The sequence below is a fragment of the Candoia aspera genome, chromosome 3 (assembly GCF_035149785.1).
Source record: "Candoia aspera isolate rCanAsp1 chromosome 3, rCanAsp1.hap2, whole genome shotgun sequence".
NCBI lineage: Eukaryota > Metazoa > Chordata > Lepidosauria > Squamata > Boidae > Candoia > Candoia aspera.
This window is the reverse complement of record NC_086155.1, coordinates 146,163,506-146,179,124: the sequence shown is the minus strand read 5'-3', so window position 1 is coordinate 146,179,124 and position 15,619 is coordinate 146,163,506. Positions and strand designations below refer to the sequence as shown.

The 15,619-nt window shown below is 38.4% G+C and overlaps 1 protein-coding gene across 2 annotated transcripts; it reads right to left on the bottom strand.

Moving 5' to 3' along the window:
• Positions 1-1,142: 1,142 nt before the first annotated feature.
• Positions 1,143-15,588, bottom strand: ALDH5A1 (aldehyde dehydrogenase 5 family member A1). 2 transcript variants are annotated; one of them, XM_063298983.1, is made up of 10 exons: positions 15,194-15,588; positions 12,728-12,811; positions 9,748-9,918; positions 8,793-8,909; positions 8,491-8,634; positions 5,996-6,139; positions 4,801-4,959; positions 4,493-4,662; positions 3,445-3,503; positions 1,143-3,056 (listed from the first exon to the last, which is right to left on the bottom strand). In XM_063298983.1, the coding sequence occupies exons 1-10, from the start codon at positions 15,542-15,544 to the stop codon at positions 2,848-2,850; spliced, it is 1,608 nt and encodes a 535-aa protein (XP_063155053.1). In that variant the 5' UTR covers positions 15,545-15,588; the 3' UTR covers positions 1,143-2,847. The 2 variants fall into 2 exon arrangements, with proteins under 2 accessions (XP_063155053.1, XP_063155054.1); XM_063298984.1 differs by lacking the exon at positions 8,793-8,909.
• Positions 15,589-15,619: the final 31 nt, after the last annotated feature.

Genomic DNA, 15,619 nt, shown 5'->3' with positions numbered 1-15,619 from the left:
AAAGGAGCAGTATGAGTGTGGGGATGAATATGTATCAAGCTATATTGCTGCTAAACTCTGCTTTGATAAAATAATGCTGTTAAGCTGCTATCTGTTTAGGTTTATGACACGATGAGAACTGGCCCTGGCTTGCCTGTGTTTGAGAAATTACAATAGTTTCTAAAGAAAATATACATAGCCCTATTATGATCAGCAGTTATACTGCAATCTAAGATGAATATATGGAAGGAATATTCAAATATGAATATATTTTGGAGGGAACAAAAACTGGGCCCATGCAAAACCTTGCTTCTTGCCAATCTGTATGGGAGTAAGCACCTGACTTGTTTTTCTTCCCACTGGATGCAACGATTGGAAAGCTCCAGTCTATCTGCTATCTGTGGCATAATCCTCTTGACTGTCTCTTCAGGATCACTATTGGCACTTTCTTCTAGTCTTACCCTTTTCTAGCAAGCTAGATCGAGGGTTAAAGATTGCTCTGGCTGTTCAAAAAAATTATGTACCACTTCATACAAGGACCTTTGCTGGACAATTTCTATGAGAGGAGTTACTCAGAGCTAAATACGTACATTTTATTCTACCTATAGGCTATCTGAGTAAAACATAATCTGGGAGCACCCTAGTATTTTACTTAGGTGGTTATTATAAGAATGCTTGGACTTTTATGGATTTGTAAGAATGAACTGCTGAATAATCTCTTAGGGATTGTATCATGTAGTCCAGACCTGTGTGAAGTAACCTTGCAGTACATAAATAGGATGATTAAACACAAAACTAATGGTATGTGTGCATGTACGTTTTGTACATAAGCCAGGTTACAAAGATGTTTTAATGGATGTGAACAATGATGAATGGAATAGGATCTTAAATGCATCTACTGGCCAATAAAAGCACAAATCTCAAACAAAATTTGGGATTGAGCTATTCTTTAAGTGATCACAGTTGTTATGTATAACCTCAGCTTCCTCAAAATCTATATCAGCTGTAGGGACTTTTACACTGGATCTGCTAAACTTTGTAACTGGAAGGCTTACAGAAACTATTTTACCATCAACATTTGCTCTAATAAAGTATGCCATTCCCCCTACTTTTTTCTTTCTAGTTTGAGAACATCACAAAAAAGAGGAAATAGTCCTGTCAAATTTGACAGTAAATGTGAATGTCCAACTTTTATTACATTAGTAATTCTTTGTTAACATCCGTATCTGGTAAACAAAAAATCTAGGAAAAAAGTAAAGTAATAAAACACTTAATTCAAGTATCCCCTTATATGAATGTAAACATATACTGTGATTTTTTTTAAAAAAATAGTAAACATACAAACAAAATTTAGATACATTACCAAACTGATCCAACCTTTGAGACATTTCTTTGAAATTAAAATATGTAATAGATCATTAAAGTATTCATTTGTGCTGTATGAAACATTTTGAAATGTCTTCCATATCCTAAATGGCACAATAATTTATGAATGAAATACTCTTCTTGCTAACACACAAGTCAAGCATATTTGGCTTCTACTTTTTTTTTTTTAATAAAAGAATAACAATGTTACAAGTGGTGCTTTTTGGAACGGCCACAATCTGAATTTTTCTAGTACTTTAAAGAAAAAAATAACACATGCGGTAGTGAAAGTTAATTTAAAACAAGTACTCTCTATAATCAAAGAAGGTTTTGACTTTGTGCTGTTCAGGAAACAATGCAGACCACTTCTGAAGCCTCTTGATGACTCTCAGGAGCGGTCTATATGGCAGAGGGGTTTGCAGTCCAAGGACAAACACTTTTAACTACCTCCCCAAAGAGCATGGAATAAAAATACAAAAATTCAAATGCAGTTTTAACAAAGTGCATGTTCAATTTAATGCAGCAATGTCAGTGCCATGCTAATTTTTCCATCCTATTTAAAAAATAATCAGTTTATTTTTTATTACAAAAGAGGATGATGAATCACCCAGTTAGACTAAGTTAATTCTGCAGGTATCAAATGATTCATCCATAGAGCACTGACAAGTTTATAGCAGTCCCATGGATCAATATGGTTTTTTTTTAAAAAATGAGCTCATGAACATAGATCAATGAAATCTAACTAGTTTATGCAGCTACTGGTCGCAAGCAGGTCTGAATGAATCTATTATGCATTAGTATTTATCATTATAACTTGTCTTTGTTACACTGCCTCATAAAATCTGTAAGGATTCCATTTTTCTGCCAAATCAAGAGTCTCTGAAGACTGCATACATTACATATTGGCAGAAATGATTACTGCCCATCAGTTTGGGCTATTGCAAAGCTTAACTACAGGATACAAATTGCCAATCTCTTCTTAAATAAGCCTAGTCCTATTGACTAATAGGAGGATATTAGGGATCAATATGTATCTACAAGGGCACCTATATTTCAGAAAACAGCTGAAGAACCACCATGAAAATTGGATTTTTCCCCAATTAATTAGAAAAAAATATATTAGAAGTAAAATTCAAAATTTGGCACAAATATTCAAGATTCCATCACTTTTATAACCCTCCACATGTGAGAAGAAATGGGTAGAGAAGCTGCTCTGCCTGCTCCAAAAATGTTAATAAAGATTTTTGAATTCTTCTGTATGTCAACAGCAAATATGATTGCTTCTGCATTATGACCAAGATAGATAATATAAACATTTGCAACCACAATTTACTTATGAATAACTGTTTTATATATATTGACATAATTGGAAGTACAGATATCTCTACATATACTGTAAACCTGATCACATTTTATGAAAAAAAAAATCCAAGTTAGCTTGCTAAACAAAGTCTACGAATGGCCAAAACTATAGCTCTATTTTGGCTAGAGTCCTAAAAATGGCTACTGTAAACCTCCAAAACAAACATACTTTATTTCTAAATACTCATCAACACCATACTTAGAACCTTCTCTTCCTAGCCCTGATTGTTTTACCCCACCGAATGGGCACTCCACAGAAGACAGAATTCCTTCATTAACACCAACCATTCCAACTTCCAGCTGCTCAGCAACTCTCCAAATCTGGGCTGGGTCTTGAGAATAGAAATAACCTGCAAATTTGAGAAACTGAACAGTAAGTAACTATAACACCAACTGCATTTGAAAGCTTTATGGGAAAAAAAAAAGGCCAAACAGTTCTAGTGACTACCAGGAGTGCTCTGATATGTTCCAAACTCCTGCTGAAGATAGAAGACTAAGTACTGTTGCTGCCCTTCCTATTTTTTTTTTGGTAAGAGAAAGAAAAAACTGCCATTACTTGCAATGGAGCAGAATATTTCACACCAGCTACAGTAGTAGTCCATATTTTTCTCATGTTTGGGAATTCAGTTAGTTACAGCCTCTGAGATGCTAGTCCAAGTATGTATGAGTTTGTATCATCTTGACTTCCTTGACTATATCAAATTCCTCTATTCTACTACCTATTTAAAAAGCACATACCTGCTAAACCCACATTGGCTGAATTTGCAATGGCAAGTGCTTCTTCCTCTGTATCAAATCTGCAAAAACAGAAATATGACATCTATGGGAGAGAGAAATAATTTGTCCTGAAATAAAAAGCACATTGTGATATTCTTATACCCTTGTATCATAGAAACTTCCACAACTTCCTATGAGATAATTTTGAAAAGCACACATTTAGACTAATTTACCTATTTTGGAAAAGATTTGAAATTCTTGAAGATACCCATCAGGTAAAGATCTCTGGATGGGGGGGAAATATTTAGGCCTAGCCAAGAAAGTATACAGAGATACTTCCATCTCATATTCTTTAAGTACAGTTAAACAAATGACAGCTCTGGTGTGGGTATACTTATATCCAGAGTTTCTCTACGAAATACTGAAGCAAGCTGAAAGTGTAGCAGCGTAAGATACATATGTACTATGCATAACACATGGGCATCTTCAGAAAATTTCAGTCCCTTTCAAATTCTCCCAGCAACATTCATTGAAACAAGATGCTTTTTCTTCCCCAACACCTTGTCACAGAATTTGGGAAATGGAATGAGCAGCAAAACCTTACTTCACAGGCAAACATTTCCAACCTTTCCTGGCTGTGATGATTCCAAAAAACATAACCATAACTATAAACATCACAGAACAAAATCACTACATTTTCTCTATAACCTTTAATCCAAGAAGGTTCAGGAAGAATTGCAGGGGGGAAAAAATTCCATTCTGTGTGTGAGACAAAGAGGGGAAGAAACAGTGTGCCATAAGTGACTGAATGAATATCTATCCCAGAATGAAAACACACAGTGGGCTTATAACAACCTAGTTTTCCTTCTGGTATGTTTTGGGGCAAGGTAATATGGGTAATGTTTTATTGATTTTATTGTAATTTATTTAATGGTGAGCTGCCCAGAAACTTTGAGAGTCAGGCATCATACAAGTCAAATTATTATTATTTCACAGATGAAGATTTCTGGTAGCAGTTTAATGATCTGTGATGATTACATGGAAATCTGTCCAAATACTTGTGACTTACTTGATAACTGGAGCCAAAGGCCCAAAAGTCTCCTCTTGTGTACATAACATACTTGTTGACACATTGCTAAGTAGAGTTGGCTCAAAGAAATTTTTCCCATAACTGTGCCTTTTCCCTCCAGTAACTATGGATGCTCCTTGGGACACAGCATCATCAATGTGTCTTTCAACCTGAGAACACATCAAACTTAGGATAAACTACTATAATCCAAAGTAAAATGTTGTAGTAAATATTATTATACAGGGGCAGACAGTAACATGACTTGGATGTGCATTTTAACCATCTTTTCTTTTATAAATAATTCTTACCTTTTCCACAGCTCTTTCATTAATTAATGGCCCCTGGGTAGTCCCTTCATCGAATCCATGGCCAATACGTAGTTCTCTCTCAATGGCTTGGGCAAACTTCTTCACAAATACATCATGGATCCCTTTTTGCACCAAGAAGCGGTTTGTACATACACAAGTCTGGAGGGGATATGAACAACAGCTGAAATATCTAGAAATTAGAATTATACATCTCTCCTCCACTCAGCCTTAGTGCATCTATTACTTTATTCATCTTCCATCTGAAATATGGAACCTGTTTAATTATTATGGGTTGTAGGCACAAGCAACTTGGGAATGAAGTCCACAGACAGCAATTTATATGTTTTCATGAAGTCTCTGTGTGATGCTAATTCTTTCATCTGCTTATTCAAAGAGTGCTATTTCTGCATATCATTCTTATATTTCAACTTAATGACAGTACAGATCAGCCTTTCCCAACCAGGACTCTGCCAAATATGCCAAAGTTCCAAGCCAGCACAAAAATTGTAAAAATGGCAGCCCCACACGTACGAGATTTGGATCTCCCAATTTCTTAATAGTCTGGGTCAATTTTTCTGATAAGACCAAATTCCAAACTCTAAATAATTTCTGCCCTAACAATTCTAGGTTGCAATCTCCAGACAAAATGCAGATAATAGGAACATTATCAGAATTCGATGCAATAAATAAAGAAGCAAAAGGATTCCTCAAAAGAGTTTTTAAAAATTATTTCATTGATAAAACGTAGCATCCCCTCACCAAACTTCTGGGCATAAACTGCCCACTCCTCTCCATCGTCCTCAGCACACTGGGGAGAGGACATGCAAATATTCTTATAGGAGTTAAATATCCCTATAGTAATTTAAGTATCCCTATAATAATTTAAGCAAAGACACACATAACAAAACTGAGTACAACAGTTTGTTTAACAAAATGCAATAGCTGGCTTCACATGAAATGCAAAGTCAAAACTCAACAAACCACACTATGCCTGTGCAATTCAAAGAATTTTATTCATTGCTATTAAATGAGTTTCTGGGAGTCTGGCAGCATATATATTTAAATAATAATAAATGTTATTGATCATATTTTCCTCAAATATAAGATGCAATCAAACTTAACAATCCTCTAAGTAGCTGCATACATAGGAAAAACAAAAGTTCCATTAAGATTAAACAAAATAAGACAATCTCACCTGCCCTGAATTTCTGTATTTAGAAATTAAAGCTCCAGCAACCGCTTTATCTACATCAGCACTGTCGAACACTATGAACGGAGCATGTCCTCCAAGCTCCATGGAAACGCGCTTCACTGTGCCAGCAGCATGGCGTAGCAATATCTGCAAGTATACAGCAGACACAGAAAGCTAATTAAGAAGAATATTTTCCTAAAGCCAATGTTAAACTGTGCATCAGAAATTAACAGTTTCTTAAATAAACATCCATTTAAACCTTGGATATGCCAGTGTTCATTCTAGTTTATAGCTCATACACTTCGCTTGTTTGTAGTTGGATAGCTTAATCTGCCCCAATCACATCAGATTAGAAAGGCTTGTTCTTTAAGGTAAATATTGACTGAATACTGTGTCTGAAATGCCTCACGTTACTCTCAGATAAGAGGACGTAATCATCTAGAACCCTCCAGATGTGCTGGGTTTACATCTCCCAGGATTCTAAGCCAGTGAGAATTCCAGGAGGTGTAGTTTGAGGAAATAGTGCAGGATGGGGAAAGTGTTTTAAATTGAGGTTTTTCAAACTGTGTTCCATGGAACCTCAGGGTTCTGCAAAAAATTGATGGGGTTCTGTGAGAGACCAAAAAAAAAAAGATCACTTGAACACAGCCAATATTCTATCACTAAAGCTTTGCCTCTTGATCAGGGAGGTCCCAGTTGTTGTTTTTAACTAACAAGTTCCACCGACTGAAAGATTGAAAACCCCAGTTTAAGTCAATCAACAATGGTTATGCTTCTTAAGGGGCTTTGGGTTGAATTTCAAGAAATGCATTTAAATGCACGGATTGTGAAAATGTTCTAAGGCATTTCTTTATACTTTTTTTTTTTTTTTTACAAATACTCCAAGCCACAAATTAGTTGCTCCAAAGGGTATCAATTAAAACCAAGTCATGAATTCTCTCTACCCTCTTCTCTAGCAGTGGCTTTAGGAGGCATACACTCTAATCAGCGTTTCTAAACCTTAGCAACTTTAAGTGCTTGTGGATGTCAACTCCCAGAATTTCCCAGCCAGCATGCAATACCTAGCATTCTGGGAGTCGAAGTCCCCACATCTTAAAGTTGCTGAGGTTGAGAACACTGATCTAGATCATGTGACCAGGAGGAAGGAGGGGCTCAGAATGGAGTAGTCAGTCAGTAGCATTCCAAGCTGCTGCCCAATTGCACTACGGGAACGTTTTCTGGAATGATTTCTCCGCAGCCCCCAGCTGGATCTGGATCATTTTTTGAACTTAATACTTTTTTTTCCTGCTTCCTCCGTCCTCTCCCCCCATATCAAATTTGATCCTAGTCTTTTAGTTTTGGGAGAGTTATTCTGTTAATGGACAGTGTCCTGCCTCTGTCTTAGGTAAAGGTAAAGGTTTCCCTTGACATTAAATCCAGTCGTGTCCGACTCTAGGGGGCAGTGCTCATCTCCGTTTCAAAGCCGAAGAGCCGGCGTTTGTCCATAGACAGTTCCATTTTAGTCTATTTTAATATATATAATTTCAATTACATAATTTCTTTCCAACTTTCTGTTGGGTTGGAAAGAAGAAAAACAGGACAAGAATAAATTTCCTTCTTCAGCAGGAAGCCTTAATTAGAATCAATACTACTAATAACATTTGCATAAATTAGACACTCCTTGAGACAGGACTTATGGGTCATAAAAGCCTGATATTAATAAAATATCCCAAAATTTAACATCGTCATTCTTTCAGAGCACTTTTCCCTCCAAATGACTAGTTCTTTCATATGGAAAAAAAAAACTTGATGGCCTAAAGTAGATTTCCACAACTTGATGTTTTTCACATGTAAAAAACAAATCTCCAAATCTCTAGCCAGCAGTGCCCGTGGCTGGGGAGGCCGGGCATCTGCAAAATGGGTCGTGTGAAGGAAATGGTCATTGTGACATTGCAATAAAATGTCCACCCTTTATGTTCTTTATGTATGCAGCCTTGAGACTCAACTACTGTATGAAAGGGAAAAGTGTGTGTTGTGATGCCACAGTGCACGCTTTGTCATTTGGGCATCATTGTGGCTACCTGTGAATGCCTATGCTGCAGCGGTCAAGGATTCTGTGAGATATCCATCATATCTGGAAATCAGCAAGTTGGGAACAGGTAGGCCAGGCCATACAGAACTCAAGGGGAAAGGATAGCAATCCTTGAAGAATGAACAGAATCTACAAACTTTCCCAAGAAAGGTGAACTATGGAAAAATATTGAAATCTTTAAATTAGTGTTCCTCAGCCTCAGCAACTTTAAGATGTATGGACTTCAACTCCCAGAATTCCCCAGTCAGCATGGCTGGCTGGGGAATTCTGGGAGTTGAAGTCCACACATCTTAAAGTTGCTGAGGCCGAGAAACACTGATTTAAATATATAAAACAAACATCAAAATTGTTCCAAAAACTTTAGCTACAACTCTGTGAAGATTTAAAAACCTAGAGTATAAAACTTTAAACACATGAATATGCATACCTTTCCTGTAGCTGTTGAGCCAGTGAATGAGATTTTGGCTACCAAGGGATGAGTACAAAGCACCTCTCCAACTGCTGCTGCCTGTTGTCTGGAACATGGAATAACGTTATATACTCCTGCAGGAATTCCAGCCTGATTTGCAAGCTGCAGTGAGAAATAATTTGTGGGACAGTCATGGACCTGGGTACTTGCACAAAACATGTATCCTGCATTACAGTATTTTCCCAGCCACATCCAACAACTCATACTCAAGAATCCTATTCTAAAAAATGATCTCTGGCATATCAGAATAAAAATCTTACCTCGGCAAGTGCTAAGGCGGATAAAGGTGTATCTTCGGCTGGCTTCACTACTACGGTGCAGCCAGCTGCCAAAGCAGCACCCACTTTCCGGGTAATCATGGCACTTGGAAAATTCCACTATATTAAAAAGACACACACAAGTTTAAGTTCAATAGATTGGGGGGCAAATGGAAATAACTGGCAAGTTCTGAAATTTCTAGCAAAAAATAATACCCAGAACAAGATCATAAACTTTAATCGCACTGGCTACAACTTCCTCTACTATTGAGAGTGACAATATTCTGGAAATCATCGGCTATCTTGTCCTGCATGGTAGCTCCTACTTTTTTCCAGTTATTAATAACATCTGAAACAGGTTTTAAAATATCCCCAAATGGACCTGATTGAACGAGTCAAAGATTTCTGGGTCTGGCAAGTCATGTGTATTTAAAGGAGACCAAACAGAATTTGATTCTAAATTCTCTTTAAGTTTCATTTATATTTATATGAGAAACACAAAATTCTGAATTGAATAGAAATCCCTAAATTAGTCCAAGGTGAATCAGGCTTTACTTGAATTCATTGATTCAAATCTTCTGATTACTCTACACCCTAGTATTTAAACCCTGAGCTGTTGGAATGAGATAATCTGAGAGTTCCCTGAGACTCTAAGTTTTAATGGTCCACTCTCAAACTCCCTGCTAATAAGTGTCTGTTTAGATTTTTTTTTATCCTGACTTTTTTATTTTTATAAATAACTCAAGGAGGCGAACATACCTAATACTCCTTCCTCCTCCTGTTTTCCCCACAACAACCACCCTGTGAGGTGAGTTGGGCTGAGAGTGAGTGACTGGCCCAAGGTCACCCAGCCGGCTTTCATTTCTAGTCCCGGTGGGGGCAGTACCATGTTTCTGGAATCCCTTCCTCTCTTTAAGTGGATTCCCAAACTGATTTTTAACAAGGCAGCCAAACTCACAGGAGTAATGATGGCAGCAACTCCCACAGGCTGCTTCAACACAAGGATTCTCCTGTTTTTTGCTGAAGGTGGAATAATATCACCATAAATGCGCCGAGCTTCTTCAGCAAACCATTCTAAGAAGGAAGCAGCATACAGGACTTCACCTTGTGCTTCCTTCAGTGGTTTCCCCTGTGATACATTCAGAACAAATGAATGAACACACAACAATAAAACATTTCTTCTTAAAGAAATATGTATTAAAATTTTTCATTCCAATGTGCTTTTATTTAAAAATATTTTTATTGCTGTCTTCTGTATGTTCAGTCTGGTGCATACCTTAAATAGAGTTTTCCCCCCTTTTTTCTCTAAATTTGAGTGATCACTTGTTTATTGTCAAGATATTGATGCAAATACCTGGAGCAAGTTTGTACAATGTAACTTTTTTATTTATTCCATAATGCTGAATGCAGAATGGACATTCTTTTGCTTTATTACTATTATCTCATTAACTTTTCTTCCTCTGTGCTTTTTAAAAACAAACCCCCAAACTAATAAATACATAAGCACATCTGTACCCAATTCCACCTTATAGGAGGAAACATTACCTTAAGACCTGTGATTCTACACTTTTCCTAAGATTTATTTTTATTTTTGTATTTAATTAATCTTTATTTTGTAAAAATATAAAATATAAACAAAATGCCAAGATAAACTAAAAAAAATGAAGTTGAACAAAACAGTCCTTAAATTTAAAAAAAATGATAGAAACAAGAAAAAGAAAAGAGGAGGAAAAAAAAAACCACAGAGGGGGAAATATGTACCTTTTGCCAAGAAACACAAATCAGAAACCTTGATCTTGGTATTATGGGTTCCAATGACAAGTTCACATATTGCACAAGCAACAGTTTGCTTAGTGAAAGTTCAAATGGCTGCATTGATGCAATACACTAACCTGTAAACCAGTGTTTCTCAATTTTGATAACTTTAAGATGTGTGGACTTCAACTTCCAGAATTCCCCAGCCAACATGGGAGTTGAAGTCCACACAGCTTAAAGTTGCTGAGGTTGAGAAACCCTGCTGTAAACTATGATTTATAATTTGGAATGAGTGGGTTTATACATCACACAAAGCTCAAAGCAATCAAATCACATTATAGCTATCTGCAATGAAAGAACCTAGCCCAATTCTTCTCTGTAAGCATCTTGTCCCCTAGGCTGTTTCCTTCCAGCTGAGACAATTGTTCACTGCCTGAATAGAAAGGGGGAAAAACCCTTCCTGAAAGGATGGTTTGCAAGGAATAACTCTTTAGCAGGGGAAGGATTAAGCAAGGCATACCACTTCTGAGTTGCAAAAATCTGGATGATCACCAGATGGCAGTAAAGGGACAGTTTTACCGTATTTTTTAACCAGATATTTAATTCTATGTTTCGCTGAATTCTTGGATAAAAGCAGCAAGCCCGCTTGATTTGCGAAACCCATAATGTAATAAAGTTCAGCACAGGAGGCATTAACATTTCACCAACAGTATACAGATAATCTACCTCAGCTATTAGTTTGGAAACATTATATGAAGCTGACACAAAGTTTTTACTGGAAGAATATATAAAAAGTGCACTTTCCATTCCTTTTTTTTTTTTTTAATGTGGAAGACACTTCTTTTTCTTAACATAAGAAAAACCTACGGGCTTACTTGCAAATTCTGATGTCTGCATTCCAAATGGTTTCCAGTTTTGATGGTTTCATGATGGCTACCTCATTAGATAGTTCTGTGTGACAGATTACCCACAAAGGCAAGTGATTATTGCTACTTGCACTTCTGAAAGCAGGCTTTAAATAGCTATCAATATATTTCTGGGTCCAAGAAGTTTTAGCTTCTTATTCCCATTTCTACACAGTTTTGAATGTTTTATCAGTTGCATTCCCCATATATTCAAGCTGAAATTATTATTTTTTAATCAGTTAACCTAAGAACATGTACAGGTGGCCCTTGCTATTTGTGGTTTGATGTATCTGCAGTTTTTACCCTTTTTGTTTGTTCTGTTACTTTATTTTATTTAACTTTTTTTTAAGGCTTAGAGTCATCTGACTGCCTATGTTTTGGTTAGAGCACCCCTCTTCCCCCACCCAGAGTGCCGGTAACATCACAGGTGCATAGCTTTAGTTGGAGACGTAAGAGCTTGATTATTTGTACATTTTCTAAGGACTGTTATTTTATTTTTTACAAGGATCATGCCAGACCCAGACCATGGGAAGTGTTGATACAGAGAGCAGTTTCAGCCCTGATGGTCCCCAACGTGCCATTGTCAGTTCACTCAGCAAACAGATAATATAAGCAACAGCTGTTTCCATCACCTCCCAGTTCCCCCATTTAGGGTTTCCTGGCTGCAAGGCCCAGGATGTTTGCTGTATGTGTTAGTCAAGCTATACCACCATTCCTATTTTCCCCTCCACCTATGCAAGCAGGATAAAAGAAATATTAAGTTGGCCCCCATATTTCCCTTGTAGCATCTATTTATTTCTTAAGCCTTCAGTACTAAATTGCTCAGCTAACCAAGTTTTACTCAAAACAACTTCATTCAACTGTATTAGAATATTAGCTGCGTAAAAGGAAAAGGCTCTTCCCTTTAACACTGCCCTTAATTCAATTTTTATGGCACAGAATAGTAACATATGCATCACCCACATGGGCTGGGGTCACACAACACACAAGACTAAATCGAGATTCACTGTGTTCAGCGAGCAATGCCACTGTCTTAGCATGTTGTTTGAACCAGGCCATCATACTATGCTATAATGTGGTTTGTTTTGGCTTAATTTATTGTGTGAATACAGCCACTGTATTTTATGAATCATGGTTTATAACTTAGAATATAGTGCAAACAAAAGCAAGAAAGGACTTATTTGTTGCTTTGATCTTTCTTCTAAGCAAAACTGTAATCAGCAAGCTAAGTTTCAGGCCCCAGTCTCAGTGGAAGATTTTCTTTCTCTTTATACTTACATTCTCTGCTGTAATGATCCTTGCAAGTTCATCTTTATTTTCTATCAACAAATCATACCATTTACGAAGCAAAACCGCTCTATCCTGAATAAAAAATACAATTGTACTGTAGTAGGATCTTTGTAAAATACATTTGAAAACAAAAGCAAATTTGTCTAAGTATAATTGTAACATATAAAGAGCCTTACATTATTAAACCTTGATCATTCCAACAAATCTATGAATTAGATCAAAGTTCGGTCTAATATTATTCATAAAACTAAAACCAGATTTTAATACATCAGCCTCATTGTCAAACATCTTCAGTGGCTATATTTTGTGGCATGCCTACCTATAGTTAATTTAAGCATCGTTTACTCAGTTAATTCAATGTCTCAATTTTCATGACTCACCGCATGGGTTGAGTTTGCATCATAAGCAGTTTGTGGACAATAGATTAAAACGTCTTTGGCTAGTTTGTAGTACAGTGTGTCTATTGTACTGTACAAACACAGGCCAAGTGAGGCCTGAGAGAAAACAAGGGGTGGAAAGATACTTTATGTAAAAAAAAAATAGACAAAACATTTAACAAGCATCTAAGACTTTCCAAGTTACTCAAAGGAAAATCCTACACATGTCGATGCAGAAGTAAGTTGGATTTAATTCTAAAGAATTTACTCTCATTTTGGGCTCCAGAATGTAGGAAAATGCTGAGGTGTCCACAGGAAGTACAAATGTTGAAAGCAGTCACACCACAAGCTCTGCCCCTTTTGTACAGTGTGGTGATGTTAGGAGCAAGCTTGTGGCACAACAGTGCAATGCTGCTGATGAAAGCCTTTGATCCTACAGGTACCCCTGGAGAGCAGATAGCTTTATATTTAGAAACTGGATAAAATACAATTTGAATGTATGTATGTATGTATGTATGTATGTATGTATGTATGTATGTATGTATGTATTCAAATAGGGTTCTGCGCAGTATCTTAGCTGTTCCTAGCACTGCACTCTTCTGGACAGAGAGCTTGGATGTTGCTCCTGGGATCTGTTGGAGCCACTCTCCCAGCTTGGGGGTCACAGCCCCAAGTGCCCCTACCACCACTGGGACCACTTTGGCCTTCACTTTCCACATCCTCTCTAGTTCCTCCTTCAGGCCCTGGTATGTATGTATGTATGTATGTGTATATATACCAATATATATGTGAATATATGGTTTAGAAACAACAGTACATTAAAGCTGAAAACTAGGAAAATATCTTGTATTTTTCTAATGGGCCTCTCAGGTATCATCACAGTATTCACATATTGGAAGCATGTAAATATTACACATGTTCCTTATATCTTGTACAAAGTACACATGCCAATTTAGTTAACAAGTAAGCAAAGAAACTGTCACTACAGCAATTTCTTTCATTGAATTTGCAAACTGGATTTTAATCTACTGGTGAGTACTACCGATTTGATTTTTTTTTTTCAGAATCCAGCCACAGGACCAGAGCAATTTATTTGAATACAACTAGAGAGTGGCTTGGACTGCAAGAAGATCAAACCAGTCCATACTCCAGGAAATCAAGCCAAACTGCTCACTTGAGGGAATGATATTAAAGGCAAAACTAAAATACTTCGGCCACATAATGAGAAGACAGGAGACCCTGGAGAAGATGCTGATGCTAGGGAGAGTGGAAGGCAAAAGGAAGAGGGGCCGACCAAGGGCAAGGTGGATGGATGATATTCTAGAGGTGACGGACTTGTCCCTGGGGGAGCTGGGGGTGTTTATGACCCACAGGAAGCTCTGGCGTGGGCTGGTCCATGAAGTCACGAAGAGTTGGAAGCGACTAAATGAATAAACACACAGTACAATTTTTTAAAAATATATATTTTTTTAAATTCTAGATTCCAGATATTATTAAGATTGAATACATGGGTGTCTGCAGGGTTGACAAGGGGGAGCAAATGACAACACATGCTTGACATCAGCACATAAATGCCACGATTTATATACTTCCATCAGATGTCAAGACACAAATCACATAACCACAGCATTTGTGTAAAGATGACCTCACACTTGGGCCATTACTGTGGTGTCGCTGTGGTTTGCTGTAGAGGCTGCTGATTAAATACACCTATTAGGAGTAAACATTTTATTCTGAATCTGAGTCAACCTGCAAAGCGCTGTTCAGCACGAATATTCAGTGCTTGGCTAATTAGAAGCCAGCACTCTGCGCATCTTCAGAAACTCTTATGTTCTTTATGCACGCCTTGATACAATCCGGATCTTATAAACAAACTGGATCCCGTGCTTCTTAGCAAGCATTTCTTTCCGTGCCCCCCTCCCGCCCCCGCATTTGCCCTTCGGGTTCTCCCTACGGCGGATGTCGGGGGCGGGCACGGACGGGACCTTTTAATCCCTGTGCTGCCTCCTGCAACCCGCTCATTGCCCGCAGCCTCTCTCTGGACGGGATGCCGGCAGGCCGCCTTCCCTTCGCTCACCTTGGCAGAGACTCCGCTCCAAGCAGCGCCGGCTTCGTAGGCGGCCTTCACCGCGGCCTCAGCCTCCGCTACGCCACAGTCCGCTACCTGGATCAGTTCCGCCCCGCTGGCCGGGTCCCGCACGGGGAAAGTGACTGCCGCCTGGAGCCAGCGGCCTCCCACGAAACCTCCGGAGCGCGCCAGCGAACCAGCCCCCATTGCGACCCCGCGGCCTGTACTGCTCAGCCGGCTCGGGGACTGGCTCGCCATATTCGGCCTCGCCTGTGGCGCCTGCAGCAGGAGCCGGGGGCTGCAGTAGAAGCGATGGACCAGCAGCCCTCGGAAATGCTGCCACAATCCCCGAGCCGCCATAGCCCTTCCCCCGGGACGGAGGGTGGAGCGCGGGGCGGGCGAGTGCAAAGGGCTCGCTGAGCGGCCCTGCGGAGC

Bases quoted from the DNA above. Each gene is read 5' to 3' on its own strand.
- ALDH5A1 (XM_063298983.1), bottom strand. From the start codon at position 15,544: ATGGCGGCTCGGGGATTGTGGCAGCATTTCCGAGGGCTGCTGGTCCAT. The intron at 9,919-12,727 runs GTAAGTATAAAG...AATGTATCACAG, and splicing joins GGATCATTACAGCAGAGAAT to GGGAAACCACTGAAGGAAGC. The intron at 8,910-9,747 runs GTGAGTTTGGCT...TTTTTAATATAG, and splicing joins TTGCTGCCATCATTACTCCT to TGGAATTTTCCAAGTGCCAT.